The 17,261-nt window shown below is 39.1% G+C and overlaps 2 protein-coding genes across 2 annotated transcripts; one reads left to right on the top strand and one right to left on the bottom strand.

The window, feature by feature from the left end:
* The first annotated feature begins 653 nt into the window (after positions 1-653).
* On the top strand, positions 654-4,328 carry LOC102800066 (glutathione S-transferase Mu 3-like). The gene is made up of 8 exons (XM_087834448.1): positions 654-818; positions 1,821-1,896; positions 1,984-2,048; positions 2,144-2,225; positions 2,370-2,467; positions 2,559-2,651; positions 3,600-3,710; positions 3,905-4,328. Exons 1-8 carry the CDS (start codon positions 783-785, stop codon positions 3,989-3,991), a joined length of 648 nt encoding a protein of 215 aa, XP_087690574.1. The 5' UTR covers positions 654-782; the 3' UTR covers positions 3,992-4,328.
* Positions 4,329-4,367: 39 nt separating this feature from the next.
* eps8l3b (EPS8 signaling adaptor L3b) lies at positions 4,368-16,798 on the bottom strand. Its single transcript, XM_006785555.3, has 19 exons — positions 16,388-16,798; positions 16,027-16,139; positions 15,878-15,942; positions 15,620-15,778; positions 12,688-12,837; positions 12,518-12,603; positions 12,279-12,403; positions 11,997-12,112; positions 11,767-11,896; positions 11,577-11,662; positions 11,371-11,445; positions 9,740-9,885; positions 8,464-8,635; positions 7,996-8,039; positions 7,794-7,887; positions 7,059-7,175; positions 6,061-6,161; positions 5,833-5,965; positions 4,368-5,750 (listed from the first exon to the last, which is right to left on the bottom strand). Exons 1-19 carry the CDS (start codon positions 16,423-16,425, stop codon positions 5,709-5,711), a joined length of 1,992 nt encoding a protein of 663 aa, XP_006785618.2. The 5' UTR covers positions 16,426-16,798; the 3' UTR covers positions 4,368-5,708.
* Between the last annotated feature and the right edge of the window lie 463 nt (positions 16,799-17,261).

Below are 17,261 nucleotides of genomic sequence, written 5' to 3' on the forward strand. Positions count from 1 at the left end.
CATGTACGTGCTGTTTGTAAAAGGTTCGGTAATCCTGGTTGTGTTTGTTAAAAATACACATCACTGGGACTTCTAAGTGCCTTTTCTTATGTTTGACTTTCATTGTTAATAAGAATGAGTAGAAAATATGACCTGTCAGCATGTGTTGGACACAATGAAGACAGGATTTATATTTAAGTTACGTTTCGCGTTTAACAAAACGACCCTTTGTTTTATCGAAGGTTTTATCTGGCACGAGAAATTACATCAAGATTGCAAGCCCGTTGACTAGCTTGTGCAAAGTCTGTCCTCTGATAAAGACAGTAGTGTAAATCTGGTAACTGTGACTTGGCAAAAATGAACTTCATATCGGTCTTCCTCTTGTTCTTTAGATGTCTGAATCCCAATTTGCAGACTCACCGTGACTCAGCTTCCTCTTTGATAACAAAGACAGATTCATACATAGTCTGTGTCAATCACTGACGAGTCTCATGCAGGGCAGATTCTTAGTGGAGGATATTCGTTAGCATATATTACATTATCATAAAGCATGCAGATGTGTAGATGAGACGTTTACATGAAAGGAAGACATTGAGAGCAACACACACACACACACATGCATGAATGTCTTCACAGTCCAGCATTATGCAGCAGATTTATTGTATCCATGAACCAAAAGATAAGAGAAGCACGCCCACCTGTTGTCGCCTTTTATAGGCTGCAGACACCAGCTCACCAACCACACTTTGCACCACCGCAGCTGCCCAGGTCTCCCTCAGCTACATTAGGAAAAGTGATTCAAAATGACAATGATACTGGGTTACTGGGATATTCGAGGGGTAAGTTCTACTTCCATTGTTGAATTAAAGAGCTCCTAATATGAAACAAATCCAGGAAATGTTGAGTTTGTATTTACAGTGTAATAAAGTCACCCTAAGCGTGCAGGGTCAAAGGAGGCTGACTGATTGTTGTAGCACTGCTGTTTGGTTATTATATCAAAAAGAGCTAATAAAAAAAAGTCTAGATCATCTTCAGCAGCTGAGGTCAATAAATGTACTGTCAATAAAACAACTGTTCCTAATTTTTGACCTTTTTAACAGGTCCAAAAGATATAATGAGGTTATTTTGTTGCCTTTTATTTTTACACATTAAAGTAACCAACCCTTTAAGATGGTTGCAAGGCGGTTTTCTTTCATGTTATTTCATGCTAGAGTTGACTCTATGAACACTTTGATGTAATCAGATGAAATTTGCAAAAATGGATTGATGTGGATCAAAAGTTTTGCAGGTGACCAACCTCCTAATTTCTCATCACACAATTCATTTTTAATAATGAAAACTGCATTCAGCCAAGAGCAGCACAAGTTGTGTCCTCCAAAACGAAGAGAACCGATGAGGTATCTACACATAACACAGTGTAGGTCTTACACGCGTGTTTGGCATCGCAAACGTCTGAAGGAGAATTGATGAAGCGACGAACTCCTCCGTTAGAAGCTAGAGTAGGTTGACTGTGGTTCAGTATGTGTGATCTCTGGACCAATACAGCCCAGGGGCCTTATTCTACTTTATAAATAAGAAATTTGTCTAAAAATGGATGTGCAGAACGACGCACATCTGTAAGTTATTAAAGTTACTGCTACTGTGCCATGTGCGTAAATGCGCAAATAATCTTTTTCCTGCGTTTCATGTGAGACTACGATTATTTAAGTCAGTACTGCAAGATTCCAGTTGCTATCCAGTTGCTCACTTTCAAATACTCTAGGAGTATACTAGCAGAAGCGGCCGCAAGCCTGAAAAAAACACAGATACGCGTGTCTCACCTGATTATTGGACATTTGCAGCTTGGCCAGCACATCCGCCTCCTGCTGGAGTACACCGGAGACAAGTATGAGGAAAAGCAATACGTCTGTGGGGAAGGTAACTAAGCATTTTAACCCAGTGATACAAATCTGTCATAATTCGGGCTGAACATCGGGTTTACTCAAGTCACGTTTTCTTACGCAGCTCCCGACTACAACAAGAGCCAATGGACTGACGTTAAATTCAAACTTGGAATGGACTTTCCCAACGTAAGAGTTTAACCTGTGAATATAAAATTATTTGGAAAGTTTGCAAATCTAAACCATCGGCTAACACTAATGCTGCAATTTACATCTCATCATAGCTACCCTACTTGGTTGATGGAAACAGGAAAATAACGCAGAGCAATGCTATCATGAGATACATTGCTCGTAAGCACAACATGTGTAAGTTTTAAAAATTTATAACAAATTACTACTTTGTTCAAAAGAGGCGATTTCTTTGTATACTTCTACATTATATTAATTGACAAACTAATACTGCCAATGCTTTTAAGTAACTCGGACCGCTAAGGTGTCGTTTGATAACAGGTGGAGAGACTGAGGATGAAAAGATCCGAGTGGACGTCCTGGAGAATCAGGCCATGGACCTCAGGCTTGCCTTTATTAAGCTGACCTACTTAAACATTGTGCGTGTTAAATTTTAAAGAAGAAAGAAAAAATATTAATTTTTATAACTGCTAATTTCTACTAAAGCCAATTTCATTTCTCTGACATCAGGATCAGAAGCCAGAGTACCTGAAGAATCTGCAGCGTACACTGAAGCAGTTCTCGGATTTCCTCGGAGGAAGAAAGTGGTTTGTTGGTGACAAGGTATGCTACTCCATAAACAAGAAAGGAGAGTCTTTTTATGAAGCTGCGCCTGTATTTGCTTTGTATTCAGTGCCCACACTAGGGGGCAGAATTTGAAAAGAAAAGAAAATGAATTTCTGTGTAGGCTGTTTTTTCCACTCTGAAGTGCTCATCATTGTGGATGCAAGTCTAAACTGTCACCTGTTTCTGTGAGACAGGAGTCAGGGGGGATGTTTGCATTACAAAAATCAAACTGATGACTCTGCAATTAGCTGTTAACACATTTTATTGCCTGAGCCAAGACTACTATGGAAGCTTGTTAAAACCACTGGGGGAAAATGCCATTTATCAAAAGTCAGGTTATTATTTCAATAGTCCAAAAGTTTGAGTTTGAGTTAATAACCCAAAGTTTGTATTTGTAAATGGCAAAAATGTTTTTTTTAAGTGGTAGAAACAAACTTCCATAAATACCGGTTCTTGATTACACCTGGGCTGTTTAGAGATGATTAGAGAGATGAAAGCGAATCAGACAGTAAGTTTGTGGATGGAAAACAAAATGTTGAACTTTGATAGGTTATAAAATTTCACAGAGATGAGAGGACTGGCCTTCTTTAACCTCCTAAGACCCGAACTCTTCCACGACATGCATTTTTAATTTCTCTTTGATATTTGGGCTGATTGGGGCCCGATGAATGTAAAAACAAAGAATTTTTTTTAACCTTATTTTTGTTTTTAAGAAAAATAAGAGCCACATATGAGGATATTCGTTTAAAATTTTGATAGAACAGTAGCAGTATAATGCCCTCGTAAGTGGATATCAGGCCCATGTAGAGCAAAACTGAGTATTTTAGTCTAAATAACCCAAAATGTGATGTCCATGTATGTGGACGCCACGTCCTAGGAGGTTAAGTTTAATGCTGCTCATATATTATTGTTTGATTATACTATAAATTCTGCTGCCTTCAACAGATCACTTTTGTGGACTTCGTTATGTACGAGCTGTTGGATGAACACAGGGCCCTCGAGCCTAAATGCCTGGAGAACTTCAAGAACCTCAATGATCTAATGAAACGTTTTGAGGTGAGAAGACTTCAGTGTTCATCAGATACCATCAGTGCAACTTACATTTTGTATTTTCTCAAATATATACTACAAAGTTATTCATTCACTTTGGCTTCTTTCCCGGACCCCCCATGTCAATGACATTACTAAAACTCACCGCTAGGTAGTTTTTGCTTTGTTTTTTAACCAGACGTCTTCCTATATCATTGTAGGCTCTGGAGAGGATTGCTGCCTACATGAAGTCACCAAGATTCATGAAGGGTCCGATAAACAACAGGATGGCCCAGTGGGGAAAGTAACAAGGCCGAGAAAGTCCTGAAAAATGTTAATTAATGCAACTGCTGAAATAACATCGATGTTAACTTTGCTTGTACCCTGCTTTAATCACCTTACACTGCCAAAAATATTGGCAGTGTAAAAGTGAAAGGATTTTCCAGTGAAAGCACTGATTGTTATAACTGAAAATTTTTTAAACAGATTAAAGAAACTGTTGTTCTGACTCTTTCTGTTTTGGCGATTCAGTTTTTTCACGTATAGCAAGCGATGCAAAAATATAGCAGATATCATTTTATGCAGCACATGAGCAGAAAATACAAAACACACGATTGTTTCTCACGTTTTTGTTGATCACACACGACACAGCTGGATGAAACCATTGTTTACATACGTACTCGTTTTATTTCATCAGGGAAAACTATACAAAGTCGAAATTACTGGAAGCACAAAAAAGCAAGATTACGTATAAACTAATATTTGAGTAACTGACAATTAATTGCTGTCATTGATACGTTTTACAATATATAGACGCTTCCTTTGAAAGTGGCAAACTCGTATACCTCAGGCAGCAGCTGTGCTTACTGGTCAGGAAATAACTGAATAAATTGGTCCATCATTTTGTAAGTAGCTGTGATCTGACTTTATGCTGCACAGTATGAGTCTGTGAACAGCAGGGTGCAGGGAAAGCAAATAGTATCCTCACTGAAGAGCTGTGCAGCTCATTTAACAGTTTGATGTGGATGAAAATTACTTCTTGGCTTTTTTTGGTTTGTTTTTTTCGGGTGAACAGTAGCAGAAAATTGTTGACTGACTGTTTTACCAGTTAAATTCTTTTCATGCAAAGCTGCAGCAGTAGAAAATGCTTAATTAAAATAATAGTAATTTAATACAGTGTTCTATTAAGGAAGATCACCACCAAAAACAATGGTTTTAATCCTGCTAATATATTAATGTTGCATTGTTTTAATCAGCAGGCTCATCATGGGCTAAATTCTCCATTGCATTGTCCAGTTTCCTGAAAAGACAACTCCATTGAATCATATCTGTTATTAATCTCTGTCTCTCTTCCACAGCATGTCTTTATCCTGTCTTCCTTCTCTCACCCCAACCGGTCGCAGCAGATGGCCCCGCCCCTCCCTGAGCCTGGTTCTGTTGGAGGTTTCTTCCTGTTAAAAGGGAGTTTTTCCTTCCCACTGTCGCCAAAGTGCTTGCTCATAGGGGGTCATATGATTGTTGGGTTTTTCTCTGTATCTATGAAGCGCCTTGAGGCGACTTTTGTTGTGATTTGGCGCTATATAAATAAAATTGAATTGAATTGAATTCAAACCTCTGTTCTTCATTTGTCTCCACGAGCATTTTTTCCAGTCCACTTTGGACTTGTTGCTAGGCAAACAGTAACCACCCAGATGATATCACATTCCTCCATTGCCTCAGAATGATGTCACCGGTTCAGATAACAGTTTGCAGATACCCCCCCCCCCCTCCTGTCTCTGACATCCACCTTTGCTCCTGAGTTCCTTTCCCACCACTCCATCAATGGACTTTTACCTTTGATGGCGAGCAAAGCACATGTTCATTGAAAATTAAAATCTTCGAGTTTGCCACTTCAAACGACAAATCAACATTTGTTACAGTTTAATTTATGGAAAAGTAGCGAAATCAATTCAGACAGTTTAAATTCAACAACCTTAATTGCACACATGAGAAACATCTGAAGGGCCGGCGCAGTGACGCAGGTCGTTAGTAGCGGCCGTTGTACATGCCTGACGGTTCACTGGCCAGCTGCAGGAAACAGGATGAATTATTACTTACATGCTAACATTTAACTGTGAGTGTGTGTGTGTATTACAACAAATTTACTTACTGCAATTGCTGACTTAACAGCCTGCAGCTGGAAGAAGACTTTGCCTCCCTCCTCTGGACACACAGTCCTTATTTCTTGTTTATTCATTCCCAGAAGCTGTTGTCCACTCAGCACCCCGAGGCTCCTGACAGTGCTGTACAAGAGAACAAATAAAATGATATTAAATGCAAGTGTTATATAGATTGCAAACATGAACTTGTCTGTTACTCCGTGGAGAATGCCACTCACATTTTGGAGAAGCCTTTGTACTCAAGCCAGGCTTGCACCTCTGCAGGTGAGGAGGACCTGTCCAGGGTGACAGGGCCGCGAGGATCTCGCTGGAAGGAAGACTGAAATATCAAATGTGAAGGCTGTTTATGAGCAAACATATTTATTTATGTACACGCTTATGAATATGCCCGATCTTAACGCAAGGCACAAAGTATTTTTGACATGAGGCTTTCTGGTTTCTGTTTGGCGGGTAGTATTTGAACAATGATGGAAAACCACATTGCTCGATTTCTAGGGAAGCTCAGATCATTTAATGTTTGCAGCAACATGTTGGAGATCCTTTTAAGTGCCATCTGTTTTGCTGTTATCTGCTGGGTGGGGCAGCATCAGTGCCAGAGATGCCAGCAGGATCAACAAACTAATCCAGAAGGCATCAGAAGCATCATTGGTCAGAATGTGGAGGCGTTTGAGTCCGTTAGCGTCAGAGGTCACTGAACAAACTGCTCTCCATCATGGACAACTCATCACACCCACTCCACACTCAAGAGGCAGCAGAGCTCCTTCTCCCTCAGACCTTTTTAACTGACTTAATTTGACTTTTTTTTGTTGTTTATCACTGTTGTGAATTTATTAATTCCTGCACTATCTCATAGTATAAGGCCCTTACCAGCCGCCTGTCACACTTTTATTTTTAACTGTGTTGTTTATTGTAGACTGTAACATTTCTACTCTTTAATATGCTGCTGTAACAAATCAATTTCCCTTGTGGGATCAATAAAGTATCTGTCTATCTATTTGAGCAGCTGTTTGACTGCAGGCAAGTAAACAGTGTGGAGATTCAAAGAGTAAAAGCATTTGCCAAAATCTTGAAACCACATGACATTAAACTTCTTCCACATTTAACATTCATCCCTATTCGTAAGAAAAGAAAAGCAGAACAGTTATGAAAAGTCGTCCTGCTGGAAACCATCAGATAATGGTTGATGGGTTCCCAGGTTGCTTGCGGCTCAGCTCACCGGTAGATCGTCCATGTGTCCGGGGTTCCCTAACGACTCCAAAACATTCAGAGGAATATGTCCTTCCTGGTTACGCGCGTTACGAACAAGCCACCACTGCTTTGCTTTCTGGATCACCTGTGAAAGATCCAAATCCAAATATCTCAAATACTTTGGATGGTGGCAATGAAACTACAAGTTTAAAGAAATATTAATGTTATCTGTCAGTCATTCTGTGCTGCAGCTGCAGTGTTTGTTAGAGTTATTTCAGATTCTAGTTTTGCGTTTTAATTTCCTGTATAAGGTTCACAATAGTTACAATACTGGTTGGAAAATATAAACACATGATGTGACACAGTGGCTGAAAGGCTGGAAGGAATTGAAAAGATCTGCAGTTCCCCTTTTTCTTCTTTTGGAGCTGGAAAAAGTATCTACAGCACATTTTTAATTTAAGTTTTATTTAAGTTTACAATGCCCCAAATTACTGTTGCATTACATTGCTAATCATATCTGATCATCCAGATCCCCTCAGAGTGATGGTATATTCCTAAATCAAAATCCTGATCCAGTTTCCGGTAAATGAAGGTTTGCTTTTTACTCTGTTTTCTTAAATTTCGATGATGTAAAACAGTCTACATCGGATAAACACTGCAGATCCTGCTTTTATTTAAAGCTAGAGACAATCCTTATACTGTGTTGGACAAGGTAAGAATAAATCTTGTATTTGCAGCTGTTGAATAATATTTGTGATCTCACCTCAACCACCTCACCCTTCATAACACTCAGCTCTTGGTTGTTTCTGGCCATGAAGTTGTGAATGACACGCATGCCCTGGGGTGGTTCATTGGAGCTGAAAGAGCAGCAGACGAAATACACTTCGTATTGGCAGTGCATAAAATCGGTATACTGAAGAAATGTGATGATTAAGCCATATTTACTGCTGTGTAACAACACTTACGGTGCTGGTGGAGGTGATGGACCCCATGGATTGTTGCCCATAGGCTGTAAAAGTCATAAAAGACACCACGATTAACTGAAAAACCTCTTGATGATGGCCTCATTGGCGATATTGTTTTTCTGTTGCCATGAAAATTTAGATTTAAAGGGTGCCAGATGGCAGCAGTGACTACAATTCAAACAAACACTTAGTGGAGATTCTGCAGTTGGTTTTGGAGAGATAGCAACTCAGGTAAGCAAAACAACAGTTCAAAGCAATCTGCTAATCTACTAGGCTATAAACACATTACCAAACCAATTCCTAAAGCAGATGGAGCTACAGCATAACAATTAAGCATCAGCACGGAAACAAAAATAAGTTTTAAAGGGCAAGACTGCTGCAATACTTTGAGTTCACACCCAGGTATGCTACACTGTTTGATGAGCTTCTTTGTTAAGGATGAACCAGGGGGTCGTAATAAGTTCGTACCTCGTCTGGCTGCCGCAGCGTCGGTCTGCCTGGGAAGCGTTGGCTGTTGCTTCTGCTCATTGGACCGTTCTGGAAAGGCGACGGGGATGGTACAGGAGGGGGCGGAGGGGGCTGCCAGCCATCATAGAACTCTGGGATGTAATCTGGGATGTTATTGTCCGGCCATCGAGACCTGCAAGTGAAACAGAGGGCAGGAATTATAAAATGCACAACTTCATCCATGAAAATAACACTTATACAACCTGATAAATAAAAATAAAAAAACAGGGCTTATTTATTTTCTTTTTATTAACCATCTGTTTAAAATTTAAAATAAATCTGCTAGACAACTCTGTCATTTGTCAGCCAGTTTCAACTGAACCGGGCCTCTCAAACATGTTTGTGCCTTTTAAATAATTTTCATTACAATTAGCTGACAAATGAAATGTTTTTGTTTGTTTATTTGTACTTCAAGAAGTCTGTGCTCCAGTTTTGGTGAATTAAAATGTTAGTGTTATAGCTGGATATTGATCACCACTAACTAGCAGGTGTTTGTCTTAGTTTATAGATGAAGTTGATAACTTTTCGCTTTTAGCTCCATCAACAACTGTAAAGCTCAAATCCATGTTTTAAAATACAGCTTCATGTTCTTTTTTTATACTGTGTTCTCCTTGTTTACCATAATATAAAATTATTTATATTAATTATTACTCATTTATTCATAGTGCATAAATCAGCAGTAAATAAATAAATAATAGAGAACCTTTGGGTTGTGTGTGAGGCATTTGGCTAAGTGTAGTCAGACGAATAGTAATCTTTAAATATTTGTAAACCATTAAAAAAACTGGTAAAAAATTAAAAAACTGGTAAACAACAAGTTGCACAACAATCCCTCAAGTCTTTCGCTGTAAATGTTAAAGAGGTTGTTGAACTTTGAACACGATTCTCAGCTGCAGGTTTCCTTCCAGATGAGCATAAACACAGAGTCTGAGTTTATTTCACAACTTAGCAACCGTAAAGCTCTTCTGACTAACAATGAATCCATGAGTCATTCAGAAAACAAGGAATAGTTATTTCTTAGTATTTCTATGTTTTACATTGGTTATTCCAAATTAAACACTTTTTGCACAGGTATCATTTTGAATACAGCACATGCAAACAGACACGGCCCACAACAAGTTAGGGCGTGCCAGGGAAGGTATAAGTGTAGTTAAAGTTAAAGGGCTATATATGAGAACGTTCAAAGCTTGATAAAAAGACTAGTAAAAGTGTTAGAGGACTGTTAAAGCTGCCTCACCTGGGGATGTTCCAACACTCTCCCAGAGACATCCACAAGTGGTTCTCCTCCTGGCTGACATTTTGCTTTAGCAGGCCTATAGCGGGGTCTGTCAGCAAGGGGGAGATCACATTGGGAGGCAGGTCAAACGGATACTGAGGAACTATCTGTGGAAAAAAGAAAGAATCTAGTTATAACCAAAGAAGCACTTTGCAATATCAGTGTTGGGCAAGTTCTCAAACCTTTATTTAACCAGGAAAACCCCATTGAGATTAAAAACCTCTTTTTCAAGGGAGACCTGGCCAAGATAGGCAGCAGCAGGTGTCTCACAGTTACAGAAATTACTCAAACACAGGCAGCAACAACACACATGCAGCAATAAGTGAAAGAATACAAATAAAATAAAAATAAAATTCAATAAAATTCAAATAAAAATAAATAAATAAATAAAAAAATCAGTTAAAATGACAATCAATCTAATTGAAACAGTTGCATGTTATGGATTTGGCCTCAAGGATTCGTAGTTTAGATTTAAAAGCACTTAATGAAATAAATTCAGTCATTTTCCTTCTGCAGTTTGTTCCAAGCCGAGGGTGCTAAATGGACAAAAGCTCTTTTACCAAGTTCAGTTCGGGCAAATGGAACAGAAAGCAACAAGTAACCATGCGGACGAAGAGAATACCGACCAGCATGTTTCATTACAAGCAGGGAACATAGATAAGAAGGCAGCAACCCAAGTATCGCCTTATATATAAAACTGTATAAATGAGAGTTCCTCCGACTTACCAAAGCAGGCCGTCCTACCTGAGAGTATAACTCACAGTGGTGAGTCTGAAATTTACGGTTAGTGATGAACCTCAGAGAAGCACGATACACAGAATCAACCATTCGAAGACATTAAAGTAATCAAAGTTACTTTGAAAAAGTAATTAATTATAGTTACTAGTTACTTCTTCAAAAAAGTAACTGAGTTAGTAACTGAGTTACAAGCTTCTAAAAGTAATTAATTACTTGAAAAGTAACTATTGCGTTACTTTACTGGGGTCCAGGGTATAATTGGCCATTTTTTACTACTTTTGATTTTCCCTCCACATTTCACCTTTAAAAACTATTTACTTTGCCTTGTTTGGTAAAGTAAATGTGTCTGAATTTACAGTCATGATTTTATTTTGACAGACTGTATTAACACAATTGATCTAAACTCAGACAGAAAACATAAAATCTGAGTAGAAAAAGTTAATTTTTTACTGTAACAACCACAAACATGTTTATTGAATCATATTTCATATTTCAAACTTTCATAACTTTAAATGCAATTGTCAATTTTAAAATCCTATGCACAGGTTGTGCAAACAACAAAGTTATTTGCAGCTATTTACCTTTTTTAAATAACCATTTCAAACTATTTACAGAACAATCAGCTGTTCTGCATTCAGTAAGATGCCACACAAATTCTTTGTGCCACTCCAAAAACATAATTTCTGTCCACTCTAAAGGAGAACATCACAACCTGATACCTGCAGGTCTGACAGCAGCAGGTGTATCACTCCTGTTTTTTTACCTGGAGACAGAAGTCGCCTCATTGTTCTGACACACGCCATTATTCCCATCACTGTGCATTATAGCAGCAGTCGTAGTAGTAGTGAGCTTACCATGTTTAAAATCGAGAAGAGCACGTGGACAAACTCAGGAGCAGAAGGATTGACCAGTATGCCGTCCAGTTGGGCCTGTAATATGATAACGACTCTTTCAGTCACACACCAGTGCTTTTAGTCACAACTGTAAGCATTTAGACAAGTTTGTTGTAAAACTCCTCACGTTAGTTTGTAATGTGCAGAGACTGAACTGAAGGACTTACCAGCAGATTGAATCCATATTTGACTTTCTGAAGAGAGAAGGCATATTCATCCAAAGAAGGCAGAAAGAGGGGTGGTCCCGAGGGCTCTGATAAGCAGTCACATTAAGCACTTATTAAACTGCCTGTATCTGTAGGTTATCCTTCATAGGTTACTTGTTTGTGAAAAACATAGACTGATGAAGGCTATTACCATTTTTCTTGCTTTTCTTCTTCGTCTTCTTCTTCTTGCCCATGTCCCCCTGCTGTCCAGGTGTGTTTACTGCAGTTGAAACTTTGCCCACGAAGATCTCCAGATCATTTAGAACATGGTTCAAAATGTCCTAAAAGAAAGCATCATATGAAACTCTCAAGATAAGACAGATAATTCCACAGGAAGATTCAATAATTCATAGAAAATACAGAAGTTTTCACAGCACTAACCGTGTTCCTCTGCATCTTATCACGGTCCATCTCTGGGTTGCTCTGCATGTCATACGGGTCAAAATGGTTCATTGGTTCTACTTGTGGACTATAGGGACGTGAGGAAGGCATACGATCTGCATTGCAACAAAGAGAGAAAAAAATTCAACAGAAGCTGGTGTGACTTAAACTCGGATACTGAGTTTATTTCTTATTTGCAGAGAAGAAATGTAAAAAGTGCATTTCAGTCGCAGTGAATTTCTCTTGGATAATAATGATAATTTCTTTATGTTTCTACTGTACCCGGCTCTCGCCACGATGGGGCCATGAAGTCTGGGGTTGGAGCTCTCCACTCTTCCTGCATAGAGGGGGGCGCAGTCTGACGGAAACTTCCCGGCCTATGTTGTGTCATGGGTTCAAATTCATTCCTGGAAAGAAATGATTAATGAATGTAATGTACTTTCCACATTTGTCCTTCCTGCTTTCCTGTAATTAAATCTTACCCATGTTTTAGGTTTTTAGGTTTTTTTTTAACACCCTACCTGACATCCGGAGGCTCTCTGTGTTGGTCCAGATTACTACCTCCTCTTTGGACTGCCTTATCCAGGTCGCTCTTGATCAGATCGGCCTGATAGAGCAAACAGGAAGAAAAATCGACATTACAATTATCATCAGCTCTCTGGCGACTTTGAGGAGGTCAAAGTTAACTCACCCCAGTCTCCTCACACTGGAACATGAAGCACCGGTGGTTGCGTTTGCTGCGTTCCTGCACAGTTATCGCCAGCAGAGAGTTGAAGTCGCAGCTGTCCAGCACAGCTTTGATTTGCACGATACAGCTCAAAGGTACCGAGTCCAGTTCTGTCTGTCAAAATCAGATTGATCGAACGTTAATAGCCAACACTGAAAGTCTTTAAAAAGAGGGAAAAGGGGAATTTTAAATACATACATATACATACATACATATTTTACATGTTTTTCAGATGTTTCCATTTCATAATTAGAGAATTTTTCTCACACACAGCTTAGCACTTTGAACAGTTATGGTTGTGTAACGGTTTTGCTTCACCTGGTTGTACTTTTATATACTCTTTGGTATGGGAAATGTTACTGCTACAGCACAGAATTATATTTAGTTTTGTTGAAGAAAGTGACCTTAATCTGTGAGCCTTAATATCAAACCCATCAGGACCCTTTGGGATGAAGTGGAACAATAACATTAAATGGTGGCCTCAAATCCCAGACGGTAACTTACATAATTTTACTAACAAACTGAGACAATGAAGTAAAATTACTATACCATTTCACTTCCTGCACCAGAGATGGGCAGTAACGCGTTACTTTTTTCAAGTAACGAGTAAAGTAAGGGATTACTATTGCAAAAACGGTAATTAGATTACCGTTACTTTCCCGTAGGAACGCTGCGTTACTGCGTTACTAAAACCGTGATTTTTTTTTTTTGTGAGAATGTCTCATGACAGTGACGTAAGCGAGTGCGACGTTTGTGACAACAGCTGTGTGCAGATCAACAATGGATCATATATCGAGTGCGGGAGAGAGTATGAGCGTGCAGCGTTTAAAGCGTGGAAGTACTGACCTTACTTTGAGTTTGATTCCATAAAAAGTGACAAAAACATTAGTGTCCCTTGTGCGTGGAAAGAAAACCTATTTTTACAGCGAAAAAATACCCCAAAACTTCCAAGCTAGCACCGAGTGCGCTGCGAGGTAATGGGAAATTCACAGAGAAACTCGCGGATTCTTCCACTGACCGCGGCACACCTGCACCAGGGTAAACCTCCGCCTACCCTACTCCTGCTTTACAGGTGAAAATAGAGCAACAGGACCGCTAGTCTTTGACTTTATTTATTTTCTGCTGTGATTTACTTGCATCTATTGTGTGTAAACACACACAAAAAAATTATTTTATGTGCTGGAATGTGCAGAAATTAGGTTTAAATGTTAAACAAATTTCTTCCAGTCAGAGAATGGTGCATATAATTAAATTTTTGCTTGATGCATAAAGTTAAAAGATTAAAACTAATAAAACAAGTTTTAAAAAAGACATGTTTCCATTTGATTACATTTTATATGATGGATTATGCAGAAAAAGTAGAACTGGGCTGAAAGATCTATCACTTTATCACCTATTCAGGTTGTAAATCGTGTTTTTAAAAAGTAACTAAGTAATTAATTACTTTTGAAAATAAGTAATCAGTAAAGTAATGGGATTACTTTTTTGGGGAAGTAATCAGTAATTAGTTACTGATTAATCAGTAATTAGTTACTGATTACTTTTTTCAAGTAACTTGACCAACACTGTCCTGCACAGACACAATTTTGCATTATTGCTGCTGTATATCACCACAGCGGATTTTAAATCAATAAAGTCGTGATTGAAGTGCAGACTTTCCGCTTTAATTCAAGAGGTTTAACAAAAGTGCTGCATAAACTATTTAGGAATTACAGACACACAGTGCCCCATGTGCAGAGGCCCAAAGTTAATTGGACAGCTAACAGGTGAGGCCTGCTCCCATGTTAGTTAATGACAAATGAAGCAGACGAGATGAATTTGTGTTTTATAGCTTTTCCCTGTCATTTTAATTATGAGTCAATGTAAATGTGGGAAGCCATCATTAAGCTCACAAAACAAAGTAAACCAATAATCAGAGACAGCAACAACTTTAGTAGTGGCCACAACAATCTGGTTTAGCATCGGTTAATTGATGTCTTAATAATTTTAGCATCCATTCGCTTCCGCTTATCCTTTTCAGGGTCGCGGGGGGCGCTGGAGCCTATCCCAGCTGTCAAAGGGCGAGAGGCGGGGTACACCCTGGACAGGTCGCCAGTCTGTCGCAGGGCCAACACACAGGGACAGACAACCATTCGCCTTCACATTCACTCGCACATTCACACCTAGTGGCAATTTGGATTATCCAATTAACCTATCCCCACAAGTTAGGCATACAAAACCACTGGTTATATTTAAGAACAGGAAGGTCAGATTAAACGTTGCCAGAAAACATCTTAAAGAGCTTGCACAGCTCTGAAAAATCTTTGGAATGATGGAACAGAGAAAAACAGAGAAACAGCTCGTGATCGAAGCATAACACATCTGTTAAACACAATGGAGGCAATGCTATGGATCCCTCACCAATAGACGAGTGTTTATTGATGATGTGACTGCTGATAGAAGTATCAGGATGGACTGTGAAGTGCTTTCTGCTCAGATTCAGCCAAATGCTGTAAAACTGTTAATTGGACAGCACTTCACAGTGCAAATGGACCCAAAGCAAACCAAGAGAGGAAAATAAATAATATTCTTTACTTCAACCGACCAGCTTTTCAGTCTAAAGAAGACAAAACTGAAGGCAGAGACCCACAAACAAGCAGCAGCTGAAGGTGAAACACAGCGTTTGATGATGTCCATGAGTTCTACATGTTAGGGAATCACCTGTCCATATATATGTATATATATATAAATATATACATATATATGTCAATAATATCAGTGCAAGTCCTCACTTCAGTCACATTTTGAGGGTTTCAAATCCACTGTGGTGGTGTGCTGACTCAAACATCTGTCCAACAATCGTACTATAATGTCCCTTCCAGACATTTCATTGTTCTTCTAGAAGTGATGAACCTACTTTGGTCTCAATGTCATTGAGCAGAAGATATGGTCCCTGAACCTCCATGATCATCTCCTGAGGCCACAGACGACCTTTGGCATTCAGGTTCTTAAGCTTAGCCACGCAGTCGTCCACGGTCTTCACCTCCAGGCCATCAATCTCACAGATGAAAAGATGCTGTGGGTTCAATTAGGAGGGTCAGTGATGATGAGAGCTAAATGTTGTGCTGTTAGTAATGTGTATGTCCATGATGATGTAGAGTTTATACTCATTTACCTCCACTCTGACATTGATGTTGTCAGGATTTTTGCTCAGTGTCTCTGAGTACTCCTTTCTCTGCACTGATGTAAAGAACAAAGATTTTGTGCAATATCATCATAAAATATGTATACCTAGATATGAGGTGTTGTAATGCCTGCACATACTGTAAATAGATCTTCCACTGGGTCTGGTTGAGTCACTTCTCCTCAGCGGACTCTCCCTAGTTTCATCTTGTTGGAAAGCCCGCCTCGGAGGGAGGTCCTCCGATGTGAAGCCCCTGAAGAAGAAGAAAAGATTCCTTAACATTCAGTTTCCTTCCACCTCCATAAAATCGTCTCAGTCAAAGCTCAGCGATATGAAGATAAGCTATCCGCAGTCCACAGCTCAAGTAAGCTTCAGGGTTACTATGGCACTGAGCTGTTTTATTATGCAAGGGTGTGAACGGGTATGTATCAGAAACACTGCAAATCAGCGTCTTATTAAACATAACTAGTGAACTTGAAAAGGAAAATTAAATCGACCAACTTTGGGAAATAGGAGAAGGGGGCACTGTTCCCAAACATCTTCAGTCTACCCCGGCTTTAAACTTTAGACTGGGAGGAATCACACAGAAACCACTTGAACCTGTAAGAAACACAAAATGATTTGTTTACTCAGTTGGAAAGTTTTCAGATTCTCACAGCTTGGAGCAAAAGATTTCTTCTCAGCACTTAGAGTCCAAATTGATTTGATAAGCAAAGAAACACTTCCTCAGTTCAGCATAGAAAACTACAACAAGGCTTTTCCATACAAGTGACGCCACCGAGGCCTGTTTTCTTGTTATTTATAACCATGTTATCATGGGTAGTGCTTTTTTTCCATTAAAAATTAAACACAGATTAAAAATGAATATACGCAGAGTTACTAATCAAGCACTTAGAGGTTAATATAAAGTAAATCAATTACAAGAACTGCTTTAAGTCCAAAGACTAAATTAGCAAACAGCCTCAATAATAATTTATCTTGAAGACTCATGAATACACAAACCAGCCTCAGTGTTTGTGTTAGATATTGGTATAAATGACAGGTTGTTATTGCGGCTACATATACATTTTCTAAACACATCGAGTGGTTAAGACTAGTTTATTTGGTTATGTATACTTAAGCTATGACTGAAGGTGAGGAGCTTTCATGGCAACAACTACACACTCTCTGTAAAAGCAACGTCACATTTCAGAGCAGGACACAGTGCTGCTGTCAGCAGCTTTTTCCTTTTTAAACCACTTCCTATACAACCTGTCACTTGACCTTTACATAACTGCTGCATGCTGTTTTACCTTGTAGCCTCAGCTCTGCTCCGGTGTCATCGTTCCCTTCTTTCAAACAAATTTTGCACCAACAGGTCTCATAGCGGGTGTGT

Source organism: Neolamprologus brichardi, chromosome 20 (assembly GCF_056152115.1).
Source record: "Neolamprologus brichardi isolate AB-2024 chromosome 20, ASM5615211v1, whole genome shotgun sequence".
In the NCBI taxonomy this organism is placed as follows: Eukaryota; Metazoa; Chordata; class Actinopteri; order Cichliformes; family Cichlidae; genus Neolamprologus; species Neolamprologus brichardi.